This window comes from Calidris pugnax, unplaced genomic scaffold (genome assembly GCF_001431845.1).
Source record: "Calidris pugnax isolate Ruff unplaced genomic scaffold, ASM143184v1 scaffold58, whole genome shotgun sequence".
Taxonomy (NCBI): domain Eukaryota; kingdom Metazoa; phylum Chordata; class Aves; order Charadriiformes; family Scolopacidae; genus Calidris; species Calidris pugnax.
Genome location: NW_015090868.1, coordinates 5,611,027 through 5,632,149, shown reverse-complemented (window position 1 = coordinate 5,632,149; position 21,123 = coordinate 5,611,027). Strand labels below are relative to the sequence as shown.

Here is a 21,123-nt window from a genome sequence, read left to right as displayed (position 1 = left end):
ATTTTCAGTCTGGATTTTCTAAGACAGTGGTATAACTGCTTCTGCAGTAATTCTTTTACTAGTAACACTATTTGGGGAATGATGAAAAGAAATATATGAATAATCACACACACCCCAAATAGCTATACTCAAAAAATAACCCTAAATCTAAGATCCTGCATTCTGAGTACTTGATAATGTTTAGGATGTGTCTAGTTTCATTGTCAATCATGTTCTTCTGGCAGCTTGTTCCCCTCATACATAAAAAGAAAAAAAAAACAGAACTGCAAGTCATAAGCAGTATAAGATGAAATAATAATTTAAAAAAGGTACTTAATGACTAATTAAAAATTAGCTAAGATTTTGAATAGAAAATAAAACAAACCCAAGTATGATTACTGAAAGGAAGCTAGTCAGTAGAATGTAGTATGATTACTGAAAGGAAGCTAGTCAGTAATGATAAATTTCCTGTAGAATGAACTTCGATCTTACTATCAACAGAACACTATAAATTTTTGTTATCTCTTTGCTTACCTTGCAAAAACACTCCTGCCTTCAGCACCATTTGGTATACTTAAGCCACACCAATTCAAAGCTCAAATGCCTTCACTAATTAACTCTTTAAGCAACCTGATCTGCATCACTCACCTTTATTATCTCATTTTGAGACATACCATCTTCAATAATTAAGTACAGAATTATTACCATAAAATCTCACATGATCTTGAAAGATCTTTTCAAACCTGACATAATCTTACTGCATTTATAGTGTTTGAACAAAGACAGAAACTCCACACTCCCTTCCAAACCTGGCTTTTGGGTTTTTTTTCCCTAGACAAAGGAAATGTATTTTTCAGCTTACTGTACCCAGTGCTGAGTTGTTAAAACGTTTAAAAAAAAACAAAACAAAACATGATCAGTTGAGAGATGGATTTAAGAGCAGTTATAAAAGGACTGAGGTTAGTTTTGAGGCCACTTCCTCTGTCACAGAAGTTTTACAATTTCATGATTAATCTCCCATAAAACTGTGGCAACACACATGGATTAAGGAAGATTGACAAATTCACAAAGAAAGAACATACACAGTCTTTGGAATTTACTCTACTGGTAAAGTTATTTACAGCTGGTAAATATTGTCTCTGAAATGCAAAACTTAATTTTGAACTTTTTGCTTTGAGTCAATTGAAAGTATTTATCAACAAGCAGATTCATAGCTACAGTTAAATAACAACCATAAAGTCACATTCTGCATACGTTGCAATTACACCTCGCTACAGAAACAAGCTAAATGTTAATACAGAGATTTAAAAACTTATTACAGTGAGTTAAGAATACATGATTTCAAAGAGGAATATCAAGGGCAGGTTTCCACGTTGGCTATTGCCTTGATGTCACAATTACTCTTACGCAACACAACGGTTTCTCTCAAGATCCATTTTTAGTCACAAATCAGTGTTTTGGTGGCAATTACACAGGGTATAACTAATGACAGCATTGGTTTTGAATGACTGTAAGTAACAGGATAAATTATTGAACTCTTTTTGGCAGCTAATAAAAGTCTATGAACAGGAAAATGTATTATGGGGGAGGAATAGAAAGTTTTATACTACTAGAATTTACATTTTTTTTTAAAGTATGAGAACAGCTGTTTAAAACTTTTTGATAAATTACAGTGATAATTACAGCAAAATAAGAAATTTAAATGTCTAGTTAAAGTTTCTTAGTATTTAGCATATTATAATAAGGAAGAGTCTCTTGGGAAAAGAGTTTCCAAATAACTGTAAGGGATGCCAGAAAATTGAACAGAAGTACTAGTTTTAAATCTGGTCTCTATGATTATAAACACCCTGGAAAAAAAAAAAACTGTAAAGGGAGGGGCTTGATCTCAGTTATTTTAGCACATCTAAGACTCCCATCTACAGGAAGACAAATGAGACCACCCACTGGACCGAAATGTATACAGGTCATAAAATACCAGCACAAAACACTAGTCTTTCATACTTGGATGTAGCTCAGAATTCCATTATTTTAAAATATAAAAATGTGAAGAATAATATTAAATTAACTAATCTGTAGAGAATGGATATGAAACTAGCTAACTGACTGTAGGACAAAATCCAGTCCCTCCAAATTTTGAAGATGGCTTACAGAAGGGGGAAATTCACATTCCAAGTATTCATCATTGGGTTTTATTTTTTTGTGTATATGTGTCTATATGGTTTATTTGTTTCAGTATTTGTTTTTTTTAAATCTAAATCATGAGGATTTCCTTAAGAAAGCTCAGAAGTTGCAAGAGATAGCTGGTCTTTAATTAATTTGAAAATAAAGTCTTTAAATTTGAAAATGTAGACAGATTCAAGAATGCATCTCCTTCAAAAGCCAACAAACAAGTATATTTCTATTGTTGAAATACAGAAAGTTTTTGAAGGACTTGAAAAAAATGAATGAAAAGTGTGATTTGGCAGAGGCTTTTTCAACATTTATCACAGCCCTGACACTGGATGTAAAAGTTTTTATCTTGAAGGAACTGAGACAGGAACTGAGAGTAGCATGCCAGAAAAAACATGGTATGATCTAACACTATGAATGAAAACAATTCCCTCTTTTTTTTTTTTTTTTCTTTTTAAGGAGAACTGCCTTATCCCAGAGTTCTCCGTATGTGGATAAATGAGGTACAGATTAGCACCTAGAGATATTTCAGGGTTCTAGGCAGCCTTAAGCCTATAAATAAAATGGCTGGAATTTTCTTCATTTAAATCTTTCAAATCAAAGGAAAAGTTGAGGCAACAGTGTAACAACTCCATTAAATGCAACTGTAAGTTGAGGCAACAGTGTAACAACTCCATTAGTTACAACTGTTCTTATTATCTTCTCTCCTTTGATGTGAAGAATGGTTTATAGATGACATATGTATTTACAAAAACATAGAGAAAGTTGTTCAAATGACACTAAGAATATGAACATATTTCCAAAACTGTTAGAGGCTTTCTCTTGAGGCCCCCTAACTCCCTGTATATCTAAACCCTAAAACATTCTTTTTTAAGTGAGATGTTAAATCAAGTTTAGTTCATATTTGTACAATTCAAATTGACTCCATTGGGTGTGCTATGCCTTGCTCTTTAATTATTACTGTTGTTTTCCATATGTGTTGCATTATAAAGGTTTCTTAGTCTTAAATGTATTTCACAGTAGCATATGGCTGTTCCAGTCAAAGAGTTAAATATTTATTCATGTTCTGTATTCTGTATGAGAAGACTTTCCCTTTTTTTTTTTTTTTTTTCTTTTTAAGGAGAACTGCCTTATCCCAGAGTTCTCCGTATGTGGATAAATGAGGTACAGATTAGCACCTAGAGATATTTCAGGGTTCTAGGCAGCCTTAAGCCTATAAATAAAATGGCTGGAATTTTCTTCATTTAAATCTTTCAAATCAAAGGAAAAGTTGAGGCAACAGTGTAACAACTCCATTAAATGCAACTGTTCTTCTCTCCTTTGATGTGAAGAATGGTTTATAGATGACATATGTATTTACAAAAACATAGAGAAAGTTGTTCAAATGACACTAAGAATATTAACATATTTCCAAAACTGTTAGAGGCTTTCTCTTGAGGCCCCCTAACTCCCTGTACATCTAAACCCTAAAACATTCTATTTTAAGTGAGAATTTGAAGATTTATGCGATGATGATGATGAGCTTTCTCTTGAGGCCCCCTAACTCCCTGTATATCTAAACCCTAAAACATTCTTTTTTAAGTGAGAATTTGAAGATTTATGTGATGATGATGATGACCTTTTTTCTTTTCTTTTATTTTAATTGCATGTTATTTCCTACATTTACAGGACAGAAAAACTACTTGAACAAGTCTGGAATGCACTGCAGTCTTTTATCTACTGATTTAGAGGGAACTGCCTTTGTAACAGCCATCTGTAAAGACCTCCATGCAACACCCATGACAGATGATCACGTAAACTGCTGCCAAAGGTCTTGCCTCGCCTCTCAGAAAAGCTGAAGAAGAATTTTATAGCCGACTCCTAGTTAGCCTTTGACTGCAACCCCACTGTAAATTTTTCAGATAGAAAAATTATGTTACATCATGTACAGCTCTGTTTTTGCTGGGATTGACCTTTTATTTTCATCACTCAAAAATCAAGCCAAGCTAGATGTGAATCAACGTATTAATTCTGAGTAATCTTCTCTTAATAGGAAATTAATCAATACTAATTATAGTGTTGTTTTATACACATGCTCCATTGAGTTACACTACTAGAAATGTAAGACTAGAGCCTTTGAAAGCCATTATACTGTGTGAAGGTGGTACTCTGCAAGTGGCTCACTACAGTATCTGATCTTTCTCTTCCATGGATAGAATTATAGTTTTGCACATTATATATTCCAGCCCAAAAGAACATATGATATAGAGGGAGTCTGCTTCCATCACCATTTCCGCATCAGAAAATGGAAAAATTGAAAGAAAACCTCATTTTCTTTTTAAGTCCTGCTTTACAACGTTGATCATGCAGAGTGTGACCTGAAGTTTTTATGTACTTCCAGGGACAGAGAAAGGAGAAGGGAAGGACTTGCTGTGTTTCCCATTTATTTTCCCTGCTCCTACCATTTCTCTTTTTCCAAAGAGATGTAAGAGAATAAATAAAATAAACAAACAAGCTCCAACACCACCATCTAAAATTCAAAAGAAGTCATCTCTACATAAATGTTTGCAAATAGTTTTTTTTAATGGCTGCCTATAGTACCGCAAATTTTCTACCTTTTCAAGTGCTGAATCCCTAAATATTGTAGAGTGAGTGGATGTGAAGATGTCATTAGAAATTTCACAGATATAAGCTTTTTTTCCCAGTTCCAAAAAAGACCACTAGTCTAATAGCACTTCAAGTGCTTTAAAAATATTTTAAAAGGAAAATAAAAGTAGCTTTCTTTCATAATTAAACTCTCTTTCCAAATGTATGTCCGTACAACCTTTCATCTACTCAAGTAACCCTCTCCAGTTGCAGGATTTTCACCAGAACGTGACATTCTGGTCACATTTTCAGTAAAGCTAAAGAAAAAAAAATCTTTTCTAAAGACAGTGTAATCAAATACTTTATTTTCTCTGCATGTGACAGGTAACAGTTGGGCACACGGAGGCTGCTACATGCGCTTCGAGCTGTGTGACATGAATGAACAATAATTGAGCCTGGCATTATTTGCAAACTACACAAGCAACAAGAACAATTTCAGTGTTTGGGTTTTTATTTAACTTTAAATCACATTACTGCACATTACTATTTGCACATTACTACTGTGCAAGGTAGTAATACTGGTTTTATTCAAGTTTTAAAATATTAGGTCAAATGGGATTAAAACCCACAAGTAGTTAAACAACAAAGGTTTCCTTTGTTAAAATGAAGCCAATACTACCGTGCGGTCACTGGCCCTTCATTTCCTTACAAAGCAATTCCCCAGTGTTATCGGAAACCCATGGAAGTTGTTTGCATCTGTACCCACTTCCTATTTCACTTGGTCTCCAAATCAGACACACACACACAAAAAGATACTGCTTTAAAGGTTACAAACAGTGTAAAATGATAAAATCACGTGATGTAGATGATTTGCTCATGAGCTATTAACAATTTATAACTTCACAAAGCTCTAATAATTACTAGGGATGAACAGACAGCGAGAGCCACAGACTCAGTGTTAGAAAAATTGTAATCACACTGTTCGATAGGACAAACTTTTTATATTAAAATAGCATTTTATTTTGGGATTGCATATATAAAAGTATCCTTAAATCAGCATTTAATTTGAAGGTTGTTGTTAACTTGGCAATGCATGTTTTCAAATGTAGTATAAGCTATGAAACAAAAACTGTCACAATCCTAAATTGCCACAGGATCAATTTAATGTAAGTACTTTCAAACTCTTGAGGTGGTAAGAGCATAGAAAAACAAGAAAATAAGAGCAAAAGTTATGTCAAATACTTGTCTTCAGATTTAGTCACTCAAACAAGGAAAATCCTAAACCAAGACTGCTTTATCATCTTAACTTGACTGTCTTGCATGTGTGCACCAAGGCGCACAGACTCAGGCATCTTGGGAGCACGGGATGCAGTGGGTTCTGAAATGGGCAATTACTCAATGCTTCTGCTGGAATTCCCTGTGTAAGAAAAGCCTTATCTTAATGGCCTAACTCCTACACCACAAGATTACTACTTTCCTCAAAGGAATGTCCCTGGCATTCTCATGATAATATCCAAGTGCTTCATAAATATGAATGAATATATCTTCACAACACTCCTGGTCGTGCAATTATTCTTATTTTATACCTCCCAAACTGAAATATGGGGAAATTAACACTCAAAATTCATTCTGTCATTATTCTGTCCAGGTTATGAAGCCAAATCTAGTTTTTGGAGGTATGCATCATTTTTGTATCAGGCTGCATTAAAGGCATAGAAAGCTATACTTTTGCACTCAGCATTTCTGCAAATCCGAGTCAAAACTGCTATATGGAGCAATGTTGAGTAAATCTCTGCCTCATTTGGTATTACTGTTTTTAATTTCTGAAGTGAGGCAAGGCTTCTAGACAAAGTGTTATTTACTATCCAACCCTGAGTCTTTTCCCAAGTCAAATCGAGGCAGTACAATAAATTTAAGTCCTAGGGGAGTGGAAATAAGCACATCAATCTGACAAAAAGATCAGAAATTATTTCTGGCCTGAACACATGGGCAAGGCAATCCAAAAGAAGTACAAGAGTCTTCCCTCGTACCTGGTTAGGATTCCAGTTTCTTCCTCAGAAATACCAAGGAAAAGTGGATCTCCTTTCAGTATGCAAATACGGTTTTTGTCATTCTAATGCATATACTGTCTACAGTACGACAAGCTTCTTTCAGGCACCTTAACTCAGCAATCTTTGAGACAGGAATTATACAAACGCTGTATCATTGAGTAGCAGCCATATTTTAAAATTATGCCACGGCAAAACTATTCCATCCATATGGAAACAGAAAGAGCCTAAGGGAATTCAGTGAGGTCCTTTTGTTTAAAGAGTTCAGTCTGATGGCTCTAGTTCTGCAGCAATTAAGGATGTTCTCCTCAGCTCTTAAATGTCCATCTTTTACATATGACTTGTTGAGCCATTAGTGTTGATCAGTTAAAGCTGAATACCCTCCTTCAACTTCACATCAAGTTTGCAATCCCACAATTTAAAGAAGAAAAATAGAAGAAAACTACAAAACACAGGAAGCAATGATAGAAAAAGAATTTTGTTCCAGCCAACTATGATGGCAGTCTGCAGAACTGTAAGTAGACATTTTAAATTGGGGAGCCAGTTTGCATACTATCCTTACAATTCTTACCAGGTACAACAAACCCCTTGTATTTAATGCATGTCCCACTCTCCTGTCTCAGACAGAAAGAAATTACATGTTTTGACTGAAAGCTCTTCTTAACATAAATACACTAAGTCTCTCCTGATTTGGCATTAACAGATCCATTTCTAAATGGTTAATCCAATACAGATTAGAAATTATATAATAATAATGCACAAACAGCTCATAAATGTACACTTATATCCAATGGTATTATCAGCTATTATTACTGGATGTCATAAGTATACCTCTTCCACTTTCTCTAAGAGTTACTGTAACTCTGCTACCAACTCTCATGCTTCCAACTTTCTTCTTCAAAAGCAATAAAGTAAATTAAGATCTTATAATATGAAAGAATCAAAGATGGAAAAAGCAGAAATCTGGTCCACTCAATATGACTGTGGAAAAATGAAAATATTTTGAAATTTAATAAAACAATGCAATATTCAATTGTATTTTGTAAATACAACCATGGAGTTTACACCAGTGAGATGTAAAAATTTTCAGTCCTGCAACTAGATTGGAGTTGAACCACTAACTTTTAAGTGAAACGGCTCATTACTTCTTCCTCAAAGCATCCATTTTTGTTCATTTGTTGCTTTCTCAGACAAAATATATCCAAATGCATCCAATGAAATATGAGAACTGTAACTAAGAATACTTTGATAACTAACTTTCAAAGTCTTTGGCCTTGTTACAAAGTAATTAAAAAAGGTTAAAAGAAAAAAAAAACACAAGCAAGCAAATAAACCACACCCACAATAAACAGTGAAAAAATTACTAAACTACTTTCTATTATACATACCACAAAAAATCTTGTACGTTTGAGCTCTAAAGCACAAACCCCAGAACCTGTTTACTCTTCTATAATCCCTTGCTTCACGTGAGTGTTGCTAAAAGCACAACTCTTTTCTGATCCTCAGTGCAATAGCTCCAGGGTTAAGTGCTGAGATTGACCACAGAGTCCCAGGACACGTGTTCTGAAGAGCTATCAAATTCTGCCAATTCCAACTCCTTCCATCTAAACACCTTGAAGTGCCTTGGAACTCCACCATTTTTTTTCAATTACATCTGTATTTAATTATAAGCTATTTTGCTAGAAGTTAAGCAGATATAAATTAGTTGCCATAACTTACATATTTGTCTAAAATTATATTCAGGTTGAGTATTAAAGTTGTGGAATTAGTCTTTGCTCTATGTGTTTTTTCCTGCAAATATTACGATAACTATTGTTATTCCACCTGGCTAACTCATGTGTACAGCAGCCTTTTTTCATTACATGGAAACTCCAAAACTAAAGAAAATGATATTTAATTTGCTTTAATGGAAGGCCAGGTATATCTGAAAAGATTACAAAATGTCCTGTGATGTAATGTGTTATATATCCAGCTCCAAAAACTGAAACAGCATTTCTGTGTGCAAAAGAAAGCTTAGCAATGTTTCTTTAACTAAGTTATTTTATAATTACCCTAAAACAAGAAAGATGTTTTGAAGATTTACTGAAGGGGGTACTCAGAAACTGATCACTATAAGAAGCACAGAGGTACTGCTTCAGCTAGTATTATTTTTGATAATTATTTTATATATTATACTTATTATTTGTATTATTAGTAGTATTTATTTATTAGTATTATTTTTGATAAACACATCAGTCAATCAATGGCTCTTATCATGAAAAGAAGTATCTTCTTTCTGTGAAAGATGAACTATATTCTATGTAGGTCCACGTCAGCCAGTTTCATCATCTAAAAATTCAAGATTATTGCACAAACACACACATTGTAGTGTGGAGCCTATAAAATTCTACACATGAATTAGCCACTTAGAGCGAACAGAAAGCAGTACTTTATTTGACATAGGTTACACATAGGTTATTGCTATTTATAATCTATATTACTGTTACGTGTGGGAGTTCTGGCCCTGGACCACAATATCATAGTGTTAAATTCTATAAAGAGACAGAAAAAGATGAATCCTTGACCTGGAGAGGAGACAATAACATAGTATCAGCTGGAACATATTTTTAGCACTCGCCACATATTTTAAGACTCCCAACTCTGGCCTTTCCTTGACTGGGACTGAATGCCATTACAGTCCTCAATTTGCCTTCGGGGCTGCACAGTGGCCCGAAATAACAACATCACACACGCTTAACTCTCGTACGCTGCCACTTCCAGTGTTATAATGGGATACGGTTAAAGACTCAATTCATATTCCAGCCCTATCCCCCCTTTGGCTGAGAGGGAAACGTGGGGCCCTACAAAGGTTTCTCTTCTTTGACAAATACCTTGCAGTGCAATAGCCTCACAAGGTCCAACAAGGGGAACACACCTCCATAAGCAAACAAGACAGGATTTGATCCCACTAATTCTAGTCAAAGGTACTCTTAATCCGAGACCTATTCTAATTAATCGAGGGAGATACAATACACTGTTATAACTATAACAAAAGCTAGTGTCTTCTAAAGTGATTTTTCAATTCCTTAACGTCCAGTCCTAGTGAAAGTGCTTTCACCCCAAATAAGATCTATTCAGGTTAAATACATTTGATTTCTAATAGACAGAAGTGAGAGTAGGAAGTTACAATCCTGGTAACCTCAGTCAAAACTCATCCCTACATGACTGTGTACCACAGATTGACAGTTTTAAACCAAACACATACAGGAAAACCAAGACAGCCCATTAGATCACAGGAAATCTTGTGTCCTAAACAATAGGAAGACAACATACATGAGCTAGCTATTTAGTACTCATTAAACTTATTAAGTGCATGCTGGGAACACAAGAGAAACCAACTTCTCCTCTGCCCACTTCTTGTCTTCCCCTCCTCTCTGTGTTTGTTATGTCTATCTAGCATTACATTTTTAAGAGTAGTAGACATCAATTAATTTACCTATCCCTGTGATTTTAGCTATATTTCTAAAAAAAAAAAAATAGTAAATCTCCTGCTGAATGTAAATCAGAGGGAGATTCTTTTCTTCTCAGTGCCTGTATTCTGAAATATAACTGAGTAATTATTCCCACTTGGTTTTGTTGGGATTTTTCTCCCTTTAACACAAAGCTGAGAAGGACTCCGGACTGCACTGCCTGCTTCTACAGTACATGTGCCACAATAAAACCAAGTAAGAAACTCTCTTGACAGAAAATCTTTATTAGCTTTCTATTAAGTGTTCCTTATCACTTCACTATCTAGTGCGTTGAGCTCCCTCAAGCTCCCTTTCTAACATAAATGAGATCGGCAGTAAGCCACCAGTGTGGAAAACTAAAAACTGACTGAGGACAAGTCACAATCTCCCACTGTTCTAATTTTTCTATCCATTAAATAGGAATAAAGATGTTTCTTCCTCTCAAATTTAGGTAACGGAGGCATGCAAGTGCCTTTTAAAAAAAAAAAAAGTTTGGAAAATGTTGATGCAAGTGCCTTTTAAAAAAAAAAAAAAAACAACTTTGGAAAATGCTGCATAATCACAGAATGCTATGGGGTTGGAAGGGACCTCTGGAGAGCATCTAGTCCAAGCCTCTGCCAAAGCAGGTCCACCTAGAGCAAGTTGCACAGGAACATGTCCATAATAATAAAGAAGGCAGAGAATAGTAGGAAAGGACCGGAAGAAAGAAGAGAAAATGAGCTACAGAATAAATAAGGAAACAGGAACCAAAAATAGTTGGTGAATTATACTAAAGAAGGCAGAGAATAGTAGGAAAGGACCAGAAGAAAGAAGAAGAGAAAGTGAGCTACAGAATAAATAAGGAAACAGTAACCAAAAATAGTTGGTGAATTAAAATCTCAAACTTAGGTAAGGGAGGCATGCAAGTGCCTTTTAAAAAAAAAAAAAGTTTGGAAAATGTTGCATAATCACAGAATGATATGGGGTTGGAAGGGACCTCTGGAGAGCATCTAGTCCAAGCCTCTGCCAAAGCAGGTCCACCTAGAGCAAGTTGCACAGGAACATTTCCATAATAATAAAGAAGGCAGAGAATAGTAGGAAAGGACCGGAAGAAAGAAGAGAAAATGAGCTACAGAATAAATAAGGAAACAGGAACCAAAAATAGTTGGTGAATTATACAGTAAAGAGTAAATGAATGTAGATAGAATTTATGTTCACTTGCAGTTTGAGCACTGCAGTCACACAGTTCTTTCTACCTGACTCACAGGCAAATTTACTCCCAGTTTTATCAATATTACTGATTGAGATGACAAGAAATACCAAAGTAGCCAGCAAATAGTTCTTTTCAAAAACAGAAAGGGTGAGAAAGTAGACAGATGAGAGGGAATTTTTTTCTTTTCTGACATGTGTAAGCAGAGATGTGCAAAGAAATAAAGCACACGCACACACAGAGTTTTTGCATTCAGTTTAAAAGGCTTTGGGGTTTAATTTCTCTTGTTTTACTTCTTAGGCTGCCTTTGTTCTAAAATCAATGCTTCTGTAAATATAGTATTTAGAAATAGGCTTTAACCATTCTAAAGATCTTCTGTTGCTACAGCTACCGCATATGTCCCTCTTGGCAATGTCTTCACAAGCAGATGCTGCACATGCTGACAAAGAAGTTATTGTCAGAAATAACCCAAACAACATACCTGTGTTTGCACTCAGAGCTTTGCTGACACAGCAATTACAGCTGATACAGCTCACAAGTCTTTCATACCCTAAGATGAAACAACTATGAAACAGAACGAAGGCCACGGTGTCAACCCAGCCTTCAAAACATATTTTTCACCCAATTTTTGCTCCTTGAGGTCCCCTGAAATTCCCTCTGTGAATGAACAAGAGCTAAATGAATAAGGCTTCTATTGCTCCCTTCTACTACTAGCTTTGTTACAGATTAAAGTCACTCTCTACATCTCTACAGCACCACGAGTCTAAAAAATCTCTGTATTCCGAGAAGAAATTTCTGGCTGAATGAATCAGAAGCATCTCCTGTAATTTATATTGTGAAATAGTACCTAAACACAACATATGAAAAGCTAAGCCGTGCCCAACCCAGCAAAATATTATTTAATTAAAACCAAACCCTTCTTTACCACTATGAAAGATCTGTGGAAAAAACATCTAATATATATACTATTTTCTCTATACTCATTCAGGAGCAAGGGATGTAGGCAACCTTTACATTGTTTTCAAAATTGCTTCAGTTAAAATGGTATATTTTGATTATTTCCTGTCTCTCTGCCCTACACACATTTCAGTATTTGTAACTCACAGTTACTATAAGGTCACTCATTTCTTATACTTGTACTTTCCCATTAAAACCTCGGTATGTTTTTTCTGAAGCTTTCCAAACAGCCACTGAACTCAGACTCTTTGCTTTATGTAAGAACCACACCTGCAAATTATCTTCCAGATTTTGTATCTCTTACAACAGCAACAGTCACTTACAAAGATACTCCCTTCTGACTGTGGGGCAAGTGAGTCTGCAGTTAATCAATGGCTTGCATTGCTTAGACTAACACTACCTGGGGACAAAAAAAAAAAAAAACCAAACCTAAAAGCATGACAAAAAAAGACCTAGGTGTGAAAATTGGAAGACTGAGACCGCTAAAAACAGTTCAGGTGAAACTAAGCTAAAATAGGCATTCCAAGAGTGTATTTACTGCACTACAAAAGCAAAAGGGCATTGACCAGTCTCTTGTGGAGCTACTCTGAAGTATTCCTTCCCAAACCGCCCATGATGTGGATGTCAAGTACTATGAGCCAAGTGCTTCACTCTCAAATCCTCTTCTACTTGTTTGTGTAACTTCCTAATATTGACACAGCCCGAGATACCAGGTTAACTCTTAACTATTGTGAAAGCACGGTTACAATGTTAAACCAAAGACATTGGTTTTGCCTGGTTTATACATTTATGCAAATACGGTGATTCATTCATCTGTAGAATAAAACATGGTATTGTACTTACCGGTTTTGGGGTTTATTGAAAAGAATCCCTGTGGATTTCCACTTGTAATCTTGTAGGTTAATTTCTCACTTGAGCTAGAATCTGGATCAAATGCCTCTATCTGAATGACGGACACATCTTTAGGTGAATTTTCCATGACCTCTGGGTAATAAACCGGTTCTGTGGTCTGAGGAGCATTGTCATTAACATCACCAACTTCTATGTAGATTTCAATGAATGATGATAAGGGCACAACACCTTGGTCTGTTGCATAAACAGTTAACCAGTAATGTGAAGTAGTCTCACGATCCAGCCGATCTGCAGTCTCAATAATACCTGTTTAACAGAAAGAAAGATAATTACAAAATGCTCAGTAAGTATTCAGAAATGTGTAAAAAGACACTAAGCAACAAGGTAAAATAAATGAATAAGTAAAAATGAATGCAAGTTCAAAATAACTGACACCGATTCTACAATCTGTGTGAATTTACACAGATAAATATATTGAGGCTGACCTGAAGCCACAAAAAATAGAATTACTACAACAGTTTTCAGCAATTATGCATTACAGATATTAAAACAATATATTATTTAATTTCCTTTCCAACATCCTTTGAGATTTATCAGATCAATTAGCACTATTCATAAAAGCTATTTTGCCTAAAAGATTAAATATAATGAGCAATTCACAGTCTTTTGGGACTTGAATGACCCTCTTTACTCATCACTGATTATAGTGAATTTTATACCATATTAAACTATCTGATTTAGATGCCAAACTCTTCAACTGTTTACCATTATTCATATTAATGAGTAGCTACTTAAACGTGAAACATTCTTATCTATATGCTCAAATGAATTATTTAACTGAGTTTTCTTAATGTGCTTATTTGGTTTACACAGAAATGTCACAGAAAAGAAAACAAAAGTTATACCTGAAGCAAACCTTTGCAAATTAAGACCAACCAACAGCTGCCATTACTCTAGCAATGGAAAGCAGCGCTTAGCTCAATTTTACACACATAAAATGAATTACCATGTAAGGAACAGCTACACAATTCACAAACTTAATAAAAATCTGTCTGCTGAGCCTAAAGGAGCTTGTCTGAGCCACAACTAAATAAAAAATGAGGGACTCGAGTTTTCATCCACTGGGAAGGAAATACAGATCTATTTTTATAAGCAGCTTACTCTACAGGGACAGTCATAATATGTATGTGTCAAAAGGGTACGTGATGTGATGTAACCTATATGATGGGAGAGGAATATTACATTGATTCACAGAGCCATGGCACAATAAAAATTTGTGTTTTCCTTTTCCTGAACCAGTCACTCTTACAGGTTGTCTGACTTGAGCTATTGGCTAAATAGAATTTAGAATTAACCTGATACATGTCAGGGTGAAGGACAGAGCAAGGCCTTGCAACCATTTCTGTGGAAATCTCAATGGGCTTTGTCATGGCTTTTATTGTTTGTTACACTGAGATACAGCAGTCCTGACTAGGATTGGAGCTGGGATGAGTCAAACTATCACCATGGTAGCCAGTTTTGGACTCTGGACACATAATGTGACTTTACATAATTTGGCCCTTCTCCTGAGCTCCTTTACTCCACACAACATCTGTAGATACACCATCAGTAAAACAGGACCTCAATAAAACTATGCTAATGTGCTTCTACAGAAGTTCTACAGGAATGGAATTAACTCAAGTACCATTTCCTTCACACACTCCAGACACTTCTATTGTAATGCATCATACCAGCTGAGCAAAACGAGATAAATATTGAAGAACTACTCATTTATTCATTACTTTCTTTGCCTTGTAGGAAGCTGCACAAAGGTGATGAGCAGCTGAAATGTTAAGATGTCAGTAAGATCACTTCAGAAGGGCTGGAGTGGGCAGCACCTAATGTTTAGACCTGCAAAATGCCCATACATAGCATTTCAAGCAACACAGCATTTCAGAACTACCACCAGATGTCAGTGTGGAAACTGGTTTTATAAAGTGTCAAAGTTTTCAGAACTGGGATAAAAAGGAGGGCCACCGCAATTTGAAAATATATATGCATTACATACAGTCTATAGATAGTTTTTTTTGCTTTCTTGAAAGCAAACTGGTGGCTTTATAACTTCCTTACACCTTTTGCATTTCTCTACTTCAGCAGGAGACTTGCTTGGGAGTAAATAAATTCGTTAATTACTGGGGCCTCACTTCTAAACCTAAAAGCTGGATGTGGCATGCAAGCACTTCATCTTAAGTCTGGGTAGACTCCACAAATGCCTTGGAAAACTTTGTAAAAGCTTCAAGTCCTCCCAAACACAAGACTAGACCATAGTAATTCCCTTTTAGCAAGGCTTCCAGCAATGTTGCCGTGTTGCCTGCGATCGGCACAGAACACAGTGGGCAGGCCTATGCACCCAACTGAGCAACCATTATCATTTTACACCTGTCCTGCTTTCTTAACAGTAGCTACATCAGAAGTGGCAGATTAATTTTAAAGATAGCCTTGCCCTGACTTTAAAGAAACATAAAAAGTGACTGTTGTGGTAATGGAGCTCTCCCCCTGCAATCTGCTCAGCTAACATTTACAAATCCTGCCACCTTAGTTATCAAAGGCTACCGCGAGGAAAAAGGAGACTGAACCTGTTCTGCTTTTGTGGCCTATCAGTTCTCAAGTGTCCCTTCTCTGAAGGCACATACTTGACAAGGTCCAAAGGCGAAAAAAAAGTACCACACCAAAACCCCAGTAACCAAAGAAATATGCAAAAAGATTATAGGGACAGTGACTAACAGTAGGATACAGCACACATGGATGACTTTCTTTTTTGGTTAATTTTTAATTTCCTATTAGATATGATGTTATTTCTGTATAGTTTACACTGACTTTTGCAGAAAAGTTCAATGAAAGGCTTGTAATCTGTCTGATCATCTCAGCACATCATGAAACACAGATGTCTGCCCAACAGGGTAGCTCTGGTTTTCAGAATGTCTCCTATTTTCTGCAGGGTCACCCACACTCCAAGAGTGTATTAGTCGAAGTAACACAAAATCTCATTCACTACAATTATTTTTTTTCATTTTTCTTATGTTTCTCACGGGTGAACATTTCTTCTGTATGTGCTGTTTATAATTCCAAACTGAAATAGGAAGCATCTAGGAAACCAATTTTATGATCAATCAGATATGCAAAAATGTCTATGTAACAGTTTAACACTAATCAGCAGATCAATTCTTGAATGAACATTTCCTAGAGGCATAAAGGGTACTTAAAAAAACCTCCACGTACCCCACTAACAGTTCAAAATAGATGGAATAGACAGGTATGTATGCAAGTTGGAAAACTTACTAGAGCTGGGCACCACACATAAGTGGATTACTTTGACAGTGTTAAAAATGAAGGCTCAAAAAAACACCCCTCCCATGTAAAAGCCATGCAAAAGGGGGCAGGAGGACGGGGAGCAAAAGTTTTTCGTTACCCCTTGCACATTACAGGGGGTGGAGAAGAGGTCACCACACCTAGTTCTCCTTTGTCACTCAAAGCTGCAGGCGCCAGGAGGGAAGGGACGACTGGGCTATTAATATGAGTCAGCTTTCTCCCAGTTGTTTCCACCCAGCAATAAAATGGAACAGATAGTGATCCAGTACACCTCTGGGGGTGGGGGGAAGCTCTGACTACCAAAGCCTGAATTTCTTCTGGTTCTGCATCAGCACTTTGTGTGGCAAAACACAATCAACACTAAATGCATACATGGAGTACTTGGGGTTTTTTTTCTTTCCCCTTTCAACGTTACTGTGCAATCTGACCTTACATCAGTAATTACAAAACACCATACTTTTTTCGTTACTCTAGTTGAATTTGCTCCTGCTTCTTGTAGTTGAACACTAAATCTTCCCTGATTTTACCTCTGAGAGCACTAACAGCTTCATCTTTAATTTCTATGCAACAATAACAAATAAAAATGCACGTAAACTTCAGTATTCCACTATACCTTCTAAAAAACACAATCCCAACAAATTTAACTAAGGCAACATTTTTTATTTTTTTTTTTAAACAAAGATAACAATAGTTCTCCCTCCACATCAGGGGTCTAGAACCAGTCCTTAAGGTATCATTGGTTGGTGTGCCAACTTTCTGTGACTGCAAACGTTGCCTATAGTGGCCTATTTTACATATTAGGGCAGTATAACACTGCATGCTGTCTGAAAGCCAGCACTCACCGAGTTCATAAATTCACTGCCTTCTAGCTCTACTGGTTCTCAAGACATCAGAGAGAGGGATGGGAGAGATGGGAACTCATATATCAAAGAGCAGTAATAAAACAATCTAGGTGAGAGTTAATTTGTTTTAATCTAGCAATCAGCTAAATCCATTAAGCATCAGTAAGATGTTGATCAGTATCATCAGTTTCAGCAGAGTATTTTGGCTCCTAGAAAATACTTGCACTTTTTTCTTCAAGTGATGCAGAGCACATTTAGGGAGTACAGCTTAAGTGCTTCTGTTATATCTTCAATGCTGTGAAAGCTCCATCTCTGCTCTAATTCTTCTCCCATTCAAAGAAAAATCTTTAATCAGCGAGTTTCCCATCCATTCTCTACACTGAGGCAATTTGGCAACTTTAACTTTTACAAACCATTTGCTTTTTATGTAGCAAGACAAATAGAGGAATCTTCCACAGAGAACCACTAAAGAATCTTCAGCATGTACGGTAATCCCAAAGACTTGTAAATATTATTGTTCAAAAAATACAGTGAAGTGAGGATTCCAAAAACATTTTTCACTTGGCTGGATGTGCAATCTTGAAGCCTTTCAGGTGGTCAGGATAAAAAAAGAAATTCATATTCAGTCACTAACCACCAGAGGGAAGTACAAAAGAGCTCTGATGAAATGTTTCTCAGTCATCTGCAAGAGGACATCAGAGCTGATTTTACAATATTCATAAGTCTGAAGTTTTAGACTAGATATTGTTCCCACTTGATGCAATAGGACTTTTCCATCAATTTCATTAAAAGAAGGCAAAAGTCCTAAGTGAATACTATAGAATAGAATTTGGACAGAATTCAATACAGAGGAACAGGCTGGTTTATGAATACAGCAACTGATGAAAAATCAGAACGTTAACCCCTCTCTCGACAAAACCAACATTACTTCCAATTTAAATCCCACAACCCAAGTCACTACAACCAAAGTCACTCTTTAAACAAAAATAAACATATAAATCCACCTCAAATCTGACAGTCTTACATATGCCAATTCTATCTAATTAACAAATGCTCAAAGTATAATACCCCCAATTCCCAGGGATGATCCTCCTTAAGTGTGCTTATCCATGAGAACCCTCATTAACAATATTAATGATTCTGTAATGGAAATCAAAACCTGCAATCATTTCTCAGCAAAACATGAAAATGCAGTTTAGCAGAATTTGCCCTGAGAGTGACGTTTGAAACAAAGTAAGAGAAATCCCTGGCCTGGAACACGATGCCTGAAATCTGATTACAAACTTAATTAATCTAAATTCTAATAAGCAGGGCAAATAAAAAAGCTTCTTCAGCTGCTTTAAAAGCCATCTCTGGAGGATGGGGGAGAGGGAAGCAGTACTTTAAGAACTGCATGAACAAAGGTTTTGATCAAATATGACCCTCAGTGAGCAACCAATCCAAATCAAAGAGCTGAAAGTGAGTGGATTAAGCCTGTTATAAACACAGAGGCATGTTGTCCCCCCTCAATGGCACTGAGTCTGCCAACACACCAATCCAGACTGCAACTTTGTCTTGAGCTCTAAACAAACGCAATCTCACTGCAATGTAAACTGTCACTAAAAGTCTGCACAATCTTTTGAATTAAAAATAAAACTGGGGAAAAAGCACAGCACATATTGCAGTTCACTGCTCGAATCTCTGCTACCTCTAGATAGGCTGCATGTATTTTCCAAAAGTTATTAATATTTATGAAATAAGCTTTTTATGTGGACACGGGTCCAAAGAACCCAACTGCCAGAAGTTTATAGATTTTCTGGCCCAATTTCTGTGCTACATTTTGAGGAACTTTATTTAGTTGTTTTTAAAATAAAGAAAGCATCGCAGCCACCTCACTGATTAGTGGTTTGGTTGTTTTGGTTCTTAAGTAGAATCTGACTAAATATAATACTATCATACTTTGTTTTTTAATGTTAAACAATTCAGAACAGTTTTCAGATTGTTACTAAAATCTCCACACTCACACAACCAGAATTGGCCAGGAAAAAAAAAAAAAAAAATCTTACAAAGCTGGTATTTTCCATTTTAATTAATTTTTGATTTCTGCCCAGGTCATCTTAATCTACAATAGCATCTGTTCTAACACACACTTTGCCTTTTGGTACAAGTTAGCAACAGTGTAGTTCTTCAACACTATCCAGACTGAACACAGATGAATGCAGACAACTTCCTTTGGCAGACTTCTTGTTCCTATTCACCTCTTCTTATACGTTCTCTTTTTGCCTTTCCAGCAATACACCTCTCTTTCTTAGATTATTACCTGCCATGACACAATCAGCATTGTCCTGAGCTGTATAAATACAGAGGCTGACAGGATAAGAAAAAAAAACAAAAAACAATCAAACAAAAAAACCAGGAAAGAGCATCTGGCACAGGAGAAGATGCAGTGCTTGTCTGCTTCTCAGCAGTCCCCAGGGGCCTCAAAGAGGAACACATCCATACTCTTTCGTCCTCCTTTTCCCCTTGAGTAACTTCTAGAGGCACAGTCAAATCAGGACAGTTGGCAAGTGCAATCCTGTGTGTTATGCATGGGGGTTTTGTGGATTTTTTTCCCTCCACTTTATGCTCCCTGTCACACACAGTAAGAGAAAGCAAGGGGTCTCGGGAAAAAAGTGAATTTATTAATAGTTATAACACCCACCTGCACAAGACAAAACAGGCTACAGCAGACTGGAGTGCACTACTTAAAAGTACTTCACCTAACTGTAGTACTCATTACTAATTATGACCAGTGTAATAACTCAGATTCTTTCCACTTTTAGTGCAATTAAAAAAGAATAAAAATCCTCTAGCCAATTTATCTGTATTTCTGTTAACTTCTTAACTTCTTTCTGATAACTTCTGGCCACCACTGTAGTCTGACATTGGGAAATGCCTTGAAGGAGCGGCCAAGCACAGCCACAGCCCTACAGGCCATAAAGAGTTTGATAAAGTGAAGGTTTTAAAACATGTAACCTACTGAACTCCCAAGAAAAAAATTCTTTCTTTCCCTGAGGCTGCTGTGCTACTGAACCAGGGCTCTACCAAGCACCAGTGTGTAAGGGAAAACTAGGCTTTAAGCCTACAGTTCTTCTGAAATAGCATCCAACGTTAATGTCAACAAAATTTAATATTATTTGATCAGTCGTGTAAAAACCACTTGGTAAAACCAAAACAAACAAAGGCAGCACAGTATCACACCGGGCTTTATTCTACATAAACCAACTGTCCTTAAGCACTGAAGATTTCAAGTACATCCTGCCACAGAGACAAGGAACTACTCAGCACTTAAAACGTCAGTTGAAAAGACCGAAATCCCCATCCCGTGAACTCCTTGAAACAACCTCCTTCTAAAGAAGGAATGGAATGAGATTCTTTTTGCAGAAGTGAAATGTCAGCTCGTCCGCTCTATAAACAGGGCAGAATGCCAAGAGAGGCACTGCTCTCTAGCTCTTGAAACACTAAAGACCTGCAGCAGGCAGCGGGAACTTTAAAAAGTATATACAATCTCTCTTTTAAGAGAAGTCATATTTTTGACAAATAAACTGAGCTGGAAAAGCGCCAGCCTCCCTTACACCTATCAGATCCGTACTTTGAACAGGAAGTATTCTGCGTTTTACGCTTCTATGGAACGAAGTGCAACAGCCACCCAGAGAAACACGATTTGC

The 21,123-nt window shown here is 36.4% G+C and overlaps 1 protein-coding gene across 1 annotated transcript in view; it reads right to left on the bottom strand.

Moving 5' to 3' along the window:
* FAT1 (FAT atypical cadherin 1) overlaps positions 1-21,123 on the bottom strand; it is a 112,132-nt gene that overhangs the window by 61,091 nt on the left and 29,918 nt on the right. The window contains exon 3 of the mRNA XM_014945563.1: positions 13,239-13,553. Coding sequence (XP_014801049.1) covers positions 13,239-13,553 — 315 coding nt within the window. The remainder of the gene's footprint in view (positions 1-13,238; positions 13,554-21,123) is intronic.